The 16,066-nt window shown below is 39.4% G+C and overlaps 1 protein-coding gene across 6 annotated transcripts in view; it reads right to left on the bottom strand.

The window, feature by feature from the left end:
- Window positions 1–16,066, bottom strand: part of VPS8 (VPS8 subunit of CORVET complex) — a 244,417-nt gene that overhangs the window by 210,957 nt on the left and 17,394 nt on the right. For 5 of the 6 annotated variants that reach the window (XM_032298379.1, XM_032298382.1, XM_032298381.1 and 2 more), the window contains 6 exons: window positions 15,567–15,809; window positions 14,100–14,168; window positions 6,937–7,067; window positions 4,825–4,918; window positions 1,154–1,186; window positions 153–207 (listed from right to left, as the gene is read on the bottom strand). In XM_032298379.1, coding sequence (XP_032154270.1) covers window positions 153–207; window positions 1,154–1,186; window positions 4,825–4,918; window positions 6,937–7,067; window positions 14,100–14,168; window positions 15,567–15,719 — 535 coding nt within the window. In that variant the 5' untranslated portion in view covers window positions 15,720–15,809. The remainder of the gene's footprint in view (window positions 1–152; window positions 208–1,153; window positions 1,187–4,824; window positions 4,919–6,936; window positions 7,068–14,099; window positions 14,169–15,566; window positions 15,810–16,066) is intronic. The other variant, XM_032298384.1, reaches the window with a different exon arrangement.

The following is a 16,066-nucleotide window of genomic DNA, read 5'->3' on the forward strand; positions in this document are numbered from 1 at the left end:
AAAAAAAAAAAAAAAAATTGACTGCTACTTTTCAAGTTTTTCTGGTTTTGTTCAAGAAAATAAAGTACACTATATAAACTGTGATTAAAGAACATTATAAAACCCAAAGGACACTTAATATTTAAAAGCAGGAAAGCACTTAGAAAATTTACCAAATATTAAAGCCAATCCATGAGATGTACCCACTGCTATCAGACTGGACACTGCCTGAAAACAAAAGGGAAGATGACATTTAAGATATTACATTAAGAATCTTGAAATAATCAGAGTTGAATTTGTTGGCCTTCTTCCTCTAGGCACCAGATGACATACAAACTATTATAAATAAGAAGAGTTTCATCCAGGAGGCAAAGCGGGAAATGAAACTCAGGACATTTATTTCTGATAATCCCTCTAAATTTACTCTAAGAGTAACATTATCAAAATATCATATGTTTAACATTACAGGCAATAACACGCCACTCAGCTTCCTCTAAAGCAACTTTCAACTAAAAAATCAGGGGTCCAGGCAAAGTAAGAAGCACTTATGCTGCTCAACCAAGAGCTTCCTACAAGGTATGGGGAAGAGGTGAGAACACACTTCTCTAGTTTATCCACAGGAGCCTAAAGGTATCCAAAATGTTCAAAACTCACCCACTTCCTCACCAAATGACTAAAAGGAAAGCTACAAGAGGCACTGGAGGAAGACAAGAGGAGATAGTACCAGCGTGCTTTCAATATGCACTAGTTCTCTGCAACACTCCAACACAGTTCTAGTTGGCAAGCCTGGCAATGGAATCCAGAGCTGTTAAATGTACTATTTACCGCCAAGTGATTCCATCAAATGATGCTTTCCACTCCTTGTGGAAGGGGAGCCAAATCACAGAAGCAGCAAATTTACCTGGGCAGGGTGGTACCACAAACAAAACAAACCTGGAGAAGGCTAAATTACCCCACTATCTGCTTCTCAAGCAGAAGCCTCAAAAGTAACGAAATGCTAGGAAAAAAGAAAGCATTCAACATGGATGAATGTTAAACCCGATTACTGGCCGTAAAATGACTTATGAATTTATTATCATAATAATTTATGTAACACTTTGAGCAATGTAATAATACATCGAAGAAACACCAATCAAATAAAAAGCTTACCTTTAAAAAGTTAAAGTATACTTACAATTGCTGTAGGCAAGCCGGCATCTACTTTGTCCTAAAAGAAATTTTAAAGAAAGTATTTGAAAAATACAGAAAATGGTATAAGGCTCTTGCTTTACATATACTTTGGTCCAAATCAATTTAGATGAGAGGCGGAACCTTTATTTCTGCCCCCAACTAAGAGAAATCACAAAGGCTATATACATAGCAACAAAATACAAAGGGGATGAAAGAGGATTGTTTTATTTTACTGAGTACATCGGATGCCCCAGGAAGGGTACTGATTATAATGGCAATGCAAAAGAAAAAGAGGAAAGATGTTCCATTTTCTATAATTTGAATAAACCGTAAGTACTATGGGGACAAAACTGCAGGAGTATATAGATTGGAGGAAAGTAAACATCTAAAATGTTTCTACTACTAAGTAGGACTTTCCTATCTAGCAATCACCCAATAACCTCTAAATAAACCCCAACAGGGTATATTAAGTCAGTTCTCAGAGAAGAAAATAAAACATCATATAGAAGTGCTAGTCTCAGTTCCTTATCAGAAGCTATATGGCATTCAGAGGTCACCTAACTTTTCTGAACATTAGTCTTGTCACCTGTTCAAAGAAATAGCAAATACTGCCCTATTTACCTCAAATGAGCTGTCCTGAGGATCAAATTAAATGTGAAGAATGAAATAAATATGTAAGAGTATCAATTCTAAACTTACATAGCTTCAAAGAATCCTGAGTTTGTAGTGACGCAGTACTGCAGTAGCAAAGAGCCTGCATATACAGACATTACACTGCTTGATTCTCAACCCAGGAGAGATGTATAGAATGGGTAGTATTATTCTGATTTTCCAGATTTAAAAAACAGACATTTCCAAGAGTTTAACTGACTTGACCAAGGGTGCTCAGTTAAGTGTTAGAGCTATGTCTGAAACTCAGAGCTTCCAATTCCCAGGACAGGCTTCTTTTAGCACTTCCACATTTTCTTTTCTATGTCTGTCCTTGCCAGTGTGGTCAATTATTATCCTCTCTCAAAAGGCAGAATCTGTTTCACCAACTCTGTAAAGCTTCCTGAGAACCAACTTAAACTTACTCCAGGACACGGAAACATGAGAAAAACAAAGATCAAGGCTGCTATACACGATGCTCTGGATGGCAGCATGTGTCCAACTTTGTGTGTATATATCTGAGCGTCAAATGTGCCTAACATAACGCTCAGCAATTAAGAAGCATGTAAAAGAAAAAAAAAAAAAAAGCAAAAAAAAAAAAGCATGTAAAACATATTTCATCAATGACGGATCTGCATCTAGACAGGGAAAAAGAGACACAGGACAGCAGATGAAGGTCATAAACTCTAGTAAGACCTCACCTAATGTTGTCAGTAAGTTCTTGGAAACTGTGGCTCGAAGCGAAACAACGTAAACCAATTGTTTCTTCTTCTAACACTGTAACAAAACCATGTTACTCGAAGGCCTGTTCTAGATTCAAAATAGAACCTGAATAATGAAATCAGAAGTCACCCAACTTCAAAAGCTAAAAAAAACACAGATGTTTGGAAGCACTGTAGAGATTACAGAATTTTAGTACTGCTGTTGAAATATCTGTGTGTAGTGGGTCTCAAAAGCCAAAATCAGGAGAAGCACCTGGGATGCCTGTATGCCTGGGATTCAGTAGGTCTGGGATGAGCCCCCAGGAACCTGCAATGTAATCAGCACTCTAGGAGATTCTTACACAGTGGACGCAGTTTGAAAAAAACACTACACTAACGTATCTCTAGTGTCTTTAAGTTGATCATAAAAGTAATAAAGATCCTTAAAAAGTTGCTTTGAATTATTTTAAAGTATAGTCACATGTCATATTACTTTGAAAAGGATTCCAAATTTAAAAATGAGCTTCACAACTCCAAAAATTTCCTCTCTCCTGTTTTCCATGCATGAACCCCAAAACTGTGATGATCAAGGCCCACATCAGCCCTAATAACATCACTAACCACATGGCTGAAGGCGCTATTGAGCAATTATTCAGGGAGAAATAGCCAAAAATATAACTAGCTTTACATGTTAATAAACCAACCATCACAGGAAAGCATACAATTTAAATGGAGCTGGTAATCCAAAAATAGGAAGGCACCGTATGATGACTGTCACAGGAAAGGCAGTTTTCATTTTAACATACCAAAGGAGCTCAGCCATAGCAATGAAATAAAAGCAGAATGCAAACACTCTGGGATTTATTAGAATTTCTCCTCCTCTTCAAGGGGAAGGAGAAACCCTTTGCAATAACAGATTTATCTAATCATTGCTCAGAGTCTGAGTTTCAGCTCAGTCTCCATTATTCAAAATATTTTTAAAACTGCACAGGTGGGTCAAATGACTGTTCTGGTTCATCTTGATTTTGAAAGGAATTAATTTCATCACCTACATAAGGATTAAATTCAGTAAACGTCATGGAAATGTAATCCTCAACAGGTGGTTCCCATTCTAGCAACTATAAGTTACTCTCCATCTAAAAGAGGAAGAACAATTGCCCAGGTTTTCTCCATGGCTTGAGCATCTCTCTATTTAAATTGACTTCATGATATATGAGCTAGGTCAGGATACACCAACTGTCATAGTAAATACTTTTTTTTTTTTTTTGGTATAAGTACAAAGGACTTTTTCTGATTAACCTGAAAATTGAAGTGCAATTATGGTATCTTATAATTCTATATCAATCTCTCACCCTCTTGAAAAATACAAAGATTTATCTCTTATCCAACTTGAATATGCAAAATGCCAATTAAATGCCCCAAAAAGTACATAAAGACACATCAAACTTCCTGGAGTAAAAATCTGTCATTATCATTATATACAGAACATATACATTGAATTTAGGAAAACCAAAATTGAAAGGCTACATAAAACTGTGGGCTTCGAGGTCAAAAGAAAAGTCCTACGGCGTCAAAGGAAAAGTTCTGCTGTCTATGGACCATTAAATATTGTTTACATTAACCCAGTGCTCTGAATAATTTTGAAAAAAGGCCACAGATGTTCTGTTCCAGCCATTTCACACATTGGACACGTTCACCAATGCCACCTCCATTTCACAACAGAAGCATCACAGCTGAAGTTACAAACCCCAATTGTGAATAAATGCCTTGCTACCTCCTAGCAGAATGATCTAAGACAAATTAATAACACCTTTCTGAGGCTATTTTCTCATCTGTAAAACAGAATACGGCTTTACCTACTTTCCAAGTTGTAAGAATAAATGAAATAAGGTACATGAAAACACTTTTGTGAATTATACAAAAAAAAAAAATTCAGTTGTAAAAGATTCTGATCAATCATTTCTCCATATGAAAAGAGTCAAAAAACAAGCACTCAATCTCAACAAATACACAAGATAGCAACTAAACTGAAAAAGAATTTAAAGAAAATGCAGTCAGTATTGACCTGGGGCTTACCGCCATATTTCATTTAGGCACAGTCTAGATTCTGAGCAGAACTTGATTTTCATGGCTGCACTAATTTCTATGTCAAGACATGTAGCCACATCTTATGAGTCAAAAATCATCACACAAAAACCATGAAAGCCAGACTGTATTTTTCTGAACCCTCAAGCCAAGAGAGGTGCTGTGTTTTGTTTTATGTTCATTCCTTCTTCATTATGCCATTGCAGGTTATAAAGCTGAGGGAAAAAAACAGAATACTTACAGCTGCAGACACTATCTGGGCAGAAATTCCCTTCAAAAGTGAATGTCGCATAACTGATCCATGGAGTGAAAAAGAATCAAGCAATTTCTTCTTCCTAAAAAAAAAAGAAAGAAAGAAAAGGAAAACATTTAAAAACAGACCAAAAAAAGTGAAAAGGCAAGGTCCCAATGCTTTGAAAGCAAACACACACACACAAAAAGCAGAAGACACCACTTAATGTTAATTTGTTAGATCTGTTTTTAAAAGAGGTATGAAGAATCTAACCATTCCACCTTAAATTGTATTAAACCCACCTTGAACCTCAAAGCAGCACAAGCAGGAAAATGAATAAAATCGCCATTCCTTTCTCATGGATTCAAACTGCTCCACGCCCACCTTAGGTAACGCAGCAGTAGGTTCTGACGCTCTCCAGAAGGCTGCCTGCAGAGCACTCCTCCTGCCTGTGAGTCCGCATCACCTCTGCTGCCTTCCTACCGTTGCTCACCTTTCCTGCGCTGCTCCTCCTATGACTACCCTCTCATTCTTCAACCAACCGCCTCCTCAAATTCCCCCTCTACTCATCATCATACAAAAAAGTAACTGTTAAACTGTTACCCAACATTTCTGAGCACTACTCTGTATGACTAGAAGTATGCTCTGGAAACACAAAAATAAGAAAGTCACAGTTACTACTGTCAGGGATCTCATAGCTTAGCTAGAGAGGCTGATAAATAACTCTTGAAGGATAAATGTTAGACTAGAAATATGAATTACGTACCACATAAATGCAAATGAAGAACAGTTTAATTCTGTTTATCTGGGGATATTAGGGATAGCTATAGAAAAGTGAAGATAAACCGGGCATGGTGGCTCATGCTTGTAACCCCAGCACTTTGGGAGGCCAAGGTGGGCAGATCACAAGGTCAGGAGTTCAAGACCAGCCCAACCAACAAGGTGAAACTCCGTCTCTCCTAAAAATACAAAAAATTAGTGAGGCATGGTGGCACACGCCTGTAGTCCCAGCTACTCGGAAGGCTGAGGCAGAAGAATCGCTTGAACCCAAGAGGTGGAAGTTGCAGTGAGCCGAGATCGTGCCATTGGACTCTAGGCTGGGCGAAAGAACAAGACTCTGTCTCAAGAAAAAAAAAAAAAAAAAAAGAGAGAGAGAGATGACTGATTTGACCTTGATGGAGGACTAGGGGTCTGTCAGGGAAAAGCATGAGCAGAAATGTGAAGGTGTAAAGGTGTGCAGTGTGTCGGGGGTGCACACACACCAAAGGTACGGCGAGGAGGCCTGAGGGGAGAGTGCTTACAGACCAGGTCAAACAGTGAGCCCAGTCCAGAATGAGGCCACGCACACGAGCTCTGACTTTATCATGCAGGCGACAAGATGACACCATATCTTTTAGCAGGTAGTGACCAGATCATCAAAAACATTTATCTATTTGAAGAACACAGGGCCAAACAGGTTAACACAGCCAGCAATGACACCTATCCCACAAGAGAGGACCCAAAGAAAAGAGCATCGACACGGGCAAAACTGAAGAAGAAAAATAGATTACTTTATCAATACTGAAGTTACACATGAATTCAATCATGTATTTCTATTATGATTCCTCTACTTCTCTTTCCTTTTCATATTCTCTCCAAGAACTCTGAAGCAGCCCAAATTTAAGTTACTTAGGGTTAGAAGTCCTTTTCCCACATTTTTAAGCATCTTTGTGATTCTCTGAACCCACTCCAAGAGAATGAAGGCAGGCAGATCTGACAGAATGCAGGTGGCAGGGAGGTGCGGGCGGGTGCAGGGAACGGGAGGGTGGTGAACCCAACTGTGTGTTTCCACCACAGACACTGTGCCAGGTTTGACCTGTGCTTCTTCCAAGGGCTCTACTGCTTCCTGGAGTCCCTGGCTATCATTATGGCTTCCTACTGGGAGTTCAGATGGTGGTCATAGCACCTACCCTTTTACGTTCTTCCTCAATGGTGTCAAAATCTTCAAAATATTATATCCACACAGGTGGACCTTCTCCTTCCCATGCAGGGCTTCAACAGACCATATTGTACTTTAAAAAGTACATTTGAAACAATCAAATACTTCAACTGTAAGCAAGTATGACTGATATGAATACCTACCTTTTTAAGTTGGTCCTGTCACCACTATCTGAGCTTGCCACAGATGATGTATCATAGGAGTGAGAATCAATAGTATCAATGTTTAACAATGTAGGGTCCTCAAGAACAAAAGACTCATCTTCATCATCAGTCTAAAGTGGAAGAAGATAAATCAATACATTCAAAATCCAAATACTCTATGAAGTAAGCCAGGCATTAATGGTTTCTGCAGAGCACACAAGTGCTTATTTCTGCTTTTCACCTCTATTCCATGCATTCTTATTGACCTGAAAGGCACCATACAGAATTAGCAGTATTAAATTCTAGATAGATCTCTCTCTCTACAAAGAATTCACCCCCAAAACTTCTTTCTTGTAGCAGGAAGAAGCAGGAGCAGTTATGTGGATTATCGTTAACTGTAGAATATTTCTTTTTTTTTTTTTTTTTTTTTTTGGGGGGGGGGTTCCCCTTTTGTTACCCAGGCTGGAGTGCAATGGCGCGATCTTGGCTCACAGCAACCTCCGCCTCCTGGGTTCAGGCAATTCTCCTGCCTCAGCCTCCTGAGTAGCTGGGATTACAGGCACGAGCCACCATGCCCAGCTAATGTTTTGTATTTTTAGTAGAGACGGGGTTTCACTATGTTGACCAGGATGGTCTCGATCTCTTGACCTTGTGATCCACCCGCCTCGGCCTCCCAAAGTGCTGGGATTACAGGCGTGAGCCACCGCACCTGGCAACTGTAGAATATTTCTTAAAAATCAAGCTTTTACAGATGATTTGGCAGTTAACTAACAGCCAATGGCTTATTTGAAGAAAACAAATACCATCTGACTATAAATGGTCTACTATAAAAAACAGTAGACAAGCATATACAAAAAGGCATTCTGGGTAGAAAACAGCACAGAAAGACACAGTGATTTCACAATACAGATTTTGCCCATGGAAAAAGTAGTAGTCCAAAATGTCTGGAGGATATAAGCAGAAGTTGGAGATGACCCTAGGAAGATAAGCTGGTACGCAAACCACAAAAAGCCTTATATCCCATTACACTAGATGGCAGCAGGGCCCACGTCTATCCTGTTCACCATTGTACCCCTAGTGCCTAGTATAATTTAGCCTGACACAAAATCAGTTCTCGTTTAATAAATATTTAGTATACTATATATAGTAAGCAGTGGGAAGGCAACTGACATTTTTAAGAAGTGGAAAGACATGATGGGAACCATGTTTTGAAAGAGAAGTGGGGCAGTATGAAGAATGGACGAGGGGAGAGAACAAGACTTTAAGGACCAGTAAGAGGGCTACTGCACTATCAAGGAAAAACAAGAGATCCCAACCTAAGAAGCTGCAGAAGAGGTCAACAGAGGGAATGATGACACACATTACTGACAAAAACTCACATGTCTCTGGTTACCATTTTAATGGGGGATACAGTAGGGGCAGGGATGGGAGGAGAGGCAAGGGAGACGTCAAAGAGGAGTACAGGGTTCCCAGCCTGAACAGCTAAGCAAAAGCTGACTCTACTCACTGAAATTAGAAAGCAGACGAACGGCAGATAAAGCAGGATGAGGAACCTGGCTTTGCACAAGTTGATGCTAAGGGACAAAGACATCAGATAATGATGTCTCACCATGTGTTTCAGCTGGACTGCCTTCTGACTTACCATTTCCAATCAATGTGCTTGAGAGAGTGACCTCCACTCACTACCTCAACTCTGTCCCCTCATTACAAGCTCCTACCGGTCTTGCTGATGTGACTAGCCAAATCCACCGGCCTGCTTTCTGTTAGCATGTTCTTGTCCTCTGGGTGTCATTTAACCCTGTTGACCACTCCTTGTCACCCAGGCTGGCATGCAGTAGTGCAATCACAGCTCAGTGCAGCTTCAAATTCCTGGGCTCAAGCAGTCCGCCACTCCAGTCTCCACAGAGCTGGGGCTCCAGGTGCATGCCACCAGCCTGGCTCATTCACTCCATCTTGAAACCTTCTTTTCCTTTGGTTTTTGGTACATCTTTCCTTCCTGGTTCTCCGGTAACTTATGTGTCCTCCTATTAGTCACATGCCCTAGCTTCTTCTCAGCCCAACCTTTAAATACGATTGTCCCCCAGGATTCTATTCTAAGCTCTTTTCTTCTCTTCCTATTTCATGTACTTCCTATTTGAGCAAGCTCATCCATATCTATAGCTTTAAGAACCATGTTATCTAATGACTCCAAAATCTGTGTCTTTAGCATCAACATTTCTCAAGGTTTAGGTACAAATTTACAACTGCTTTCCAGAGATCTCTACACATAGGTCTTCTAAGAACCGGGTTAGGACTGGCAATAAGACATTATGTTGCTTGAGTGCTGTAAAGATTGGAAGAACTGCTATAGGAAAAGGGAAGGAAATAATTGAGAAGTAAGAACAGCAGCATCAAGATCTTAAGCAAGAGAGTCAATCAAAATGTTATTTGATTGTCTTAAGAAGCCTGGGGACATAATTAAAGAAAATGGATCGGATGAATTAAGCCAGGCTTACAGGATAAGTGAAAGAAAGAGTGAAGGGAAAAAAAGAAGTGAGGATGTCAAGGCTGAATTTAAAACTACTGCTACACAGTAAAAATGTCAATTAGCCCCAAACTGATGTGAAAACGCTGCACAATCCTTTCAAATTTCAGCTGATGTGTGTGTGTGTAAACTGATAAACTAATTCAAAAACTTACATGAAAATGCAAAAAAAAAAAAAAACCACAAGAATAAGCAAGGCAATTTTGAAGAATAACATTGGAGCTGGAGACTTTAAATTACCAGATAGCAAGACCTACTATAAGAATTCAATCACCAGAATGTGAGATTGAGGCAAGTACAGACTCACCTACAGACTCAGATCCACACATCTGATCACCTGATTTATAACAAAGGTGACACCAGATGAGAATACTCTTTTTAGTAAAGGGTGCTGGCTCGGAGCTCACACTACCACACCCAAAAATTACAGATCTACATATCAGAGGAACAACAATGAAGATTTTAGAACAAAATAGGGTGAGATCATCATTACCTTGGAATTGGCAAAATTTTCTTAAATAGGACACAGACAGACACACACACACAAATGGAAAATTTTAATAAGCTGAACTATATTAAGAACTTATGCTCCTCAAAAGAAACCATTAATAGAGTGAAAAGGTAACATAGAGAAGGAAAGAAGATACAATAATTATATCAAATAAAGGGCTTGTATTAGCATATATAAAGAACTCCTATAAATCACTTAAAAAGTAAAACAACAGAAGTGGGCCAATTATATGAAAAGGCAATTCACAAATGGGATCTCCAAACGGTCAAAACATATGTCAAGGTACCCAATTTCATTAGTCTTCAGGGAAATTCAAATTAAAATCATGACGGGACAGCACTACACACCAGTTAAGAATGACAGTGAAAAAGAAAAGTTCAAAAGTTTATAAGGATACAGTAATCAGAAATCCCATATACTGCTGCTGGAAATGTGTATCAACACCACCACTTTGAAAAACTGTGTCAACACCACAGCTAAATATAACTATATCTGATGACCCACTAACTCTACTCCTAGGTATATGTCCAATAGCAATGTGTGTAAAGTGGGCACAGTGGTTCATGCCTGTAATCCCAGCACTTTGGGAGCCAAGACAGGCAGATCACCTGAGGTCAGGAGTTTGAGACCAGCCTGACCAATATTGCAAAACCCCGTCTCTAGTAAAAATTTTAAAAAATTATCCAGGTGATGGTGCACACCAGTAATCCCAGCTACTTGGGAGACTGAGGCACAAGAATCACGCAAACCCGGGAGGCGGAGGTTGCAGTGAGCCCCAATCGCACCACTGCACTCCAGCCTGGGTGATGGAGAGAGACTCTATCTTAAAAAAAAAAAAACAATGAAAACAAACAAAAACCAGAAATGTGTGTAAGTATGGATACACGAAAACAAATAAGAAAATTTAAAGCAGCACTCTTCATAGTAGCCAGAAATTAGAAACTACACAAATACTTATCAACAGTAGAAAAAATAATGCTATATTCATATAGAATTTTATACAGCAGTGTGAATAAATGAACAATTAATTACACACACAAAAATGAATAAATCTAAAAACATAATATCAAGGGAAAGAAGTCAGAAACAGAAGAGAACATACTATATAATTCCACTTACATAAAGTTCAAAGCAAGCAAACTAATCAATGCTGGTGGAAGCTGGAGTGGTAATTAACCGGGGTTTGGGTACTGAAGGGGCACAGGATGAGCTTCTAGGGTACTAGCAATGCTTTGCTGCTTTATCTGGATTCTGGTTACACGGGTTGTTCAGTTTGTAAACATTCACCACACAGTACACCTATGATTTGTACAACTTCCTCTATGCATGATATACTTCAATAAAAAGTTTGAAAGAAATTTCTGGCTGCACAATTCAACAGCAGCATTGAAGTAAACCCAAGGCTATTCTCGGAGACTAGCAGATTAGAAAGAGTCAAGAGACCTGGTCTTGATGAGGCCAAAAAAACAAGCTCGATGGATGGGAGTGGGGAAAAAGGGTTATAGTTAGAGAATGGAATTTCAAAATTAAAAATCTCAGAAGCATAGTTTCAAAGGATGGCAATACCTAGTAACATTATTTCACACCCTAAATTCTGAGATCTAGGATGTCTCAGTAATCTCTAAATTTCTACTTTAAAAAGTGTCAGCCACATATGATGGCTCACGTCTGTAATCTCAAAACTTCAGGAAACCGAGGCAGACAGATCACTTGAGGTCAGGAGTTTAAGACCAGCCTGGCCAATATGGTAAAAACCTGTCTCTGATAAAAATACAAAAATTAGCCAGGCGTGGTGGCACGTGCCCATAATCCCAGCGACTTGGGAGACTGAGGCAGGAGAATCACTTGAGCCCAGGAGGTAGAGACTGCAGTGAGCCAAGATTGTGCCACTGCCCTTCAGCCTGAGTGACAGCGTGAGACTCCATCTCAAAAAAAGAAAAAAACAAAACCTGGATGTCCACTTCTTCCCAGTATCTCTTAAGCTGGTATTAATGAACATTGTAGAATATATGCATCCACATATTCTGGGAAAAGGGTTTATTTACACTTTCTACTCTGGCCCTTTTCACTTTTTCTTCAGTCATTCTCTTTACTACTCCCCACAGTCCCCTCACAGTCTTCACGATGGTCTACAATTTGAACTATGTTTTCTTCCACGTACAACTTGCCTGGTTCCCTGGAGGTGTAAAGGCTGGCCAGTTCCCAGCCTCGTTTCCCTCTCAAGCACAGAGACAGTCATACAGCACTTTATAACCCAACATCTAACACCATGACCCAAATACACTAGCCACTCACACTACTATTGAGGGTGATAACAGTATTATCTTCTTAATAAACCACTAATGACTGTACTTACTGTTACTCACAGATAAGAAAGTTCTTGTGCAAGAAGTTTTCCTTCATGGTGATCTACAGCTCATTCCGATGAGCATTATTTTCTTTGCTGATATTATATAATGATGTACAAGGCCTTATACACAATCCTCTAAGATTTTTATTTTACACTTAATAAGATAATTGAAATGAGGATGTGATTAAGACCATTTTAACAAAATTGACGAAAATTAATCTCCTCGTCTCTAAATGAAAGATTTCCTCTACATTAGAAAGTAAATAAAGGACATTTCACTGTAACAGAATATTCTTTCATGGACCAAAGCCTGCTTTGTCAAAACTAAAAATGCCTAAGTCTTAACACAGAACATACAGAACACTTCTGAAGTTAAAACACATTCAAAGTTAAAATACATTCAAAGTAACAGCAACATCCAGCTGATGCAAAACATAGAAATAAAAGCCATACAAGAAAAATAAAAGATATAATTGACAGAGAAAGACATTTGTGTCCTATAAAGTGTTGCCTATAACACTAAAAGAACAGGCAAAGAAATCCTACAGTCAGAGACCCAACTCACTGGGAGCTCTGGTACACACAGGCATTTCTGTCAGGAAACGTTTGCATCCTTATCTTTTGGAAAACATAACTGTGGATTTGAAATAGATTTATATGTTACAAGGTCTTCCTCAAATTAGAAGCTAAAACCTCCAAGGGAAGTCACAAGCAAGTTTTTAAAAGATGAAGAGGGCTGGGTTGAAGGGTTGTCAGCAGATTCAGGGGACATAAAACAGGCATGCTTCACCAACCACATACTCTCACATTAGAAAGTCCCTTTAGAAAGCCTTTGATCTCCCAACTGAGAAAAGAATACCACCATTTCAAAACTCTGAAACCTTTTTAATAGAAATGGTAATCATAAGATAAACTATAAAAGATTGGTTTTCTTCATACAGAAGAGTGATGAAGCTCATTACAAGGTTGCACAATGTTCTTTAGTGTCAGAGGGCAAGCTATTTGAATATCAGTGGTAGAGAAAACTTACCATTAGCAACACATAATACAAACTTCAAAAGTGACATAAATCTTGCATCTCTATTTACTTAATAAAATATATTTTCTTTTATTTTTTTGAGATAGAGTTCTTGTTGCCCAGGCTGGACTGCAGTGGCGTGATCTCAGCTCACCGCAACCTCCACCTCCTGGGTTCAAGCAATTCTTATGCCTCAGCCTCCCGAGTAGCTGGGATGACAGGCATGCACCACCACACCTGGCTAATTTCATATTTTTAGCAGAGACGGGGTTTCTCCATGTTGGCCCTGACCTCAGGTGGATCCACCCGCCTCAGCCTCCCAAAGTGCTGGGATTACAGGTGTGAGCCACTGCGTCTGGCCCAATAAAACATATCTTAAAGTCTGCCAAGTATTAGGCATTGTGCTGGGCATGGAGATTCTAAAGAGGAACAAGACATGGTTTCTGCCATTGAGAAGCTCCAATCTAGACTACTGTTGTCCAAGAGAACTTTCTGTGATGACGGAAATACTCTTTATCTATGCTGTCCCCTAGCCACATAGCAGCCACCAGCCACATGTGGCTCCTGAGCACTTGAAATGTACCTTGTGCAACCAAGGAATTTTTTTATTTGATTATAATTAATTTAAAATTTAAATCGACACACACGACTAGTGGCTGCCCTACTGGATTGTGTACATCTAGGTGCATGTATGATAGCTGACCCAAAAAGTATTAAGATTCATGCCATGAAATGACAGTAATCATTAATATTCACTTACCTCATTTAGTATGCTTTCCAGCGTTGGAGGCGTATCAACTTGAGGAATATCAAACTCCTTGTCATCAATCTAAATAAAGAAAAAAAAATAATGCTCACAAAATGATGCCTTTCCCCTTATAATTGCAAGGAGTTTTCATTGATTCAAACCATCATCAATTAAAAGACAAACTTACCATCAAAATGATCACAAAATCAACTCAAAAATCCGTAGAAATAATCAAGTGAAGACTACAGAGTGGTTTCATTTCCTCTCTACACAGTTACTATGAAGGACAAATATGCGCTAACTACATTAGCCTGACAGCCCTTTCCAGAAAGCTTTATTATTATTATTTTTTTGAGTCTCGCTGTAACGCCCAGGCTGGAGTACAATGGTGCAATCTCAGCTCACTGCAACCTCCACCTCCTGGGTTCAAGCGATTCTCCTGCCTCAGCCTCCCGAGTAGCTGGGATTACAGGCACGTGCCACCATGCCCGGCTAAATTTTTTTGTATTTTTAGTAGAGACCGGGTTTCACCATATTAGCCAAGCTAGTCTTGAACTCCTGACCGCAAGTGATCCGCCTGCCTTGGCCTCCCAAAGTGCTGGAATTACAGGCATGAGCCACTGCGCCTAGCCTACTTTCCAGAAAACTTCTGTTGAAAGAGTTTTGCATCTGCTTTCTTAAACATGACAAAACAACATCTAAGACAACCCCTAATTTTCTAAGTTTAGACATAAGTCATAAACAATAAGCAAAAGTCTGACATCACATTTCTTAGTTATTTCATAAAGTATGGGGAGAGATAATCAGGTCAAGCAACTTGTCATTAAATATTCTCATACTTGCAGAAATCCATTAACATAATATTAAATCAAAGGGAGAAAAAAACTGCTGTGCAAGATAAGAAACCTACCACCGGCTCTGCGACTTTGAGAGGTCATTTAACATAGCCGCATGCCAGTGTCTTCACCTATACAACGGATTATCAGAGTGTTGTGAGAGTTGTGAAGCTCAAATGACAACATGAATCAAATCATTTCATAAACTGTAATGGACTATCCAAATGAAGGGCGATGTTATCTCATAAAACCATACACATGGGAGGCCAGGAAGGGAGGATTGCTTGGGTCCAGGAGTTTGGGAACAGCCTGGGTGACACTGCGATACCCTCTCTACAAAAAATTAAAAATAAGCCGGGCGTGGTGGCATACATCTATGGTTCCAGCTGCTTGGGAGGCTGAGGCGGGAGGATCACTTGAGCCCAGGAGTTTGAAGCTTCAGTGAGCCATGTTTGCACCATTGTACTCCAGCCTGGACAACAGAGTGAGACCTTGTATCAAAAAAAAAAAAAAAAAAAAAAAACTATACAGAGACTCCTATTAACCCATGCAAAAATGACAGGCTTAGAGTCTCTGGGTCATAAAGCATACTCTAACCAACTCTGGTTAAACATCATCACTTGACAAAAGTGGAAATTTTTACCAGATCATTTTTGAACTCCAGTTCCTTGTCCAGATCTATGTAAGAGAATTTTGAAAGCGAAGCTTCTAGATTGAAAGACTTATTCAGCTCTTCTTCGGCAGTCTTGGCGCAGAGGCTCTGTTCCACATTTTCATGGCCTGGTTCACTTTCCATATTTACTTTTAGTAACAGTATTCAGTTCATCAAAGCAAGCGTTTTGTTTCTTTGTTTGGCCTTAGCTCAGAAAGACCTGAATGACGATCTCTTTTCAAAAAAAGGAAAAAAAAAAAAAAAATCAGTATCATTTAGATTTCCTCCTTTTCAATTGGACATTCCAAAGATTTACTTGGTCAGACTTTACTTAATCATCTAATTGCAGGCAAAGTGAAATCAACAGTGGCTACAGGGCACATTACTGGGAGAGGGTTTCAACGAGAGAACAAAGGAGGAACACCTAACTTGGGCTCGAGGAGTCTGGGAAGGGGCCCCCCCACCCAAAGCCATGAAACTGGTGATAGAGA

This window comes from Sapajus apella, unplaced genomic scaffold (assembly GCF_009761245.1).
Source record: "Sapajus apella isolate SASKATOON/1434 unplaced genomic scaffold, GSC_monkey_1.0 scaffold38, whole genome shotgun sequence".
Taxonomy (NCBI): Eukaryota; Metazoa; Chordata; class Mammalia; order Primates; family Cebidae; genus Sapajus; species Sapajus apella.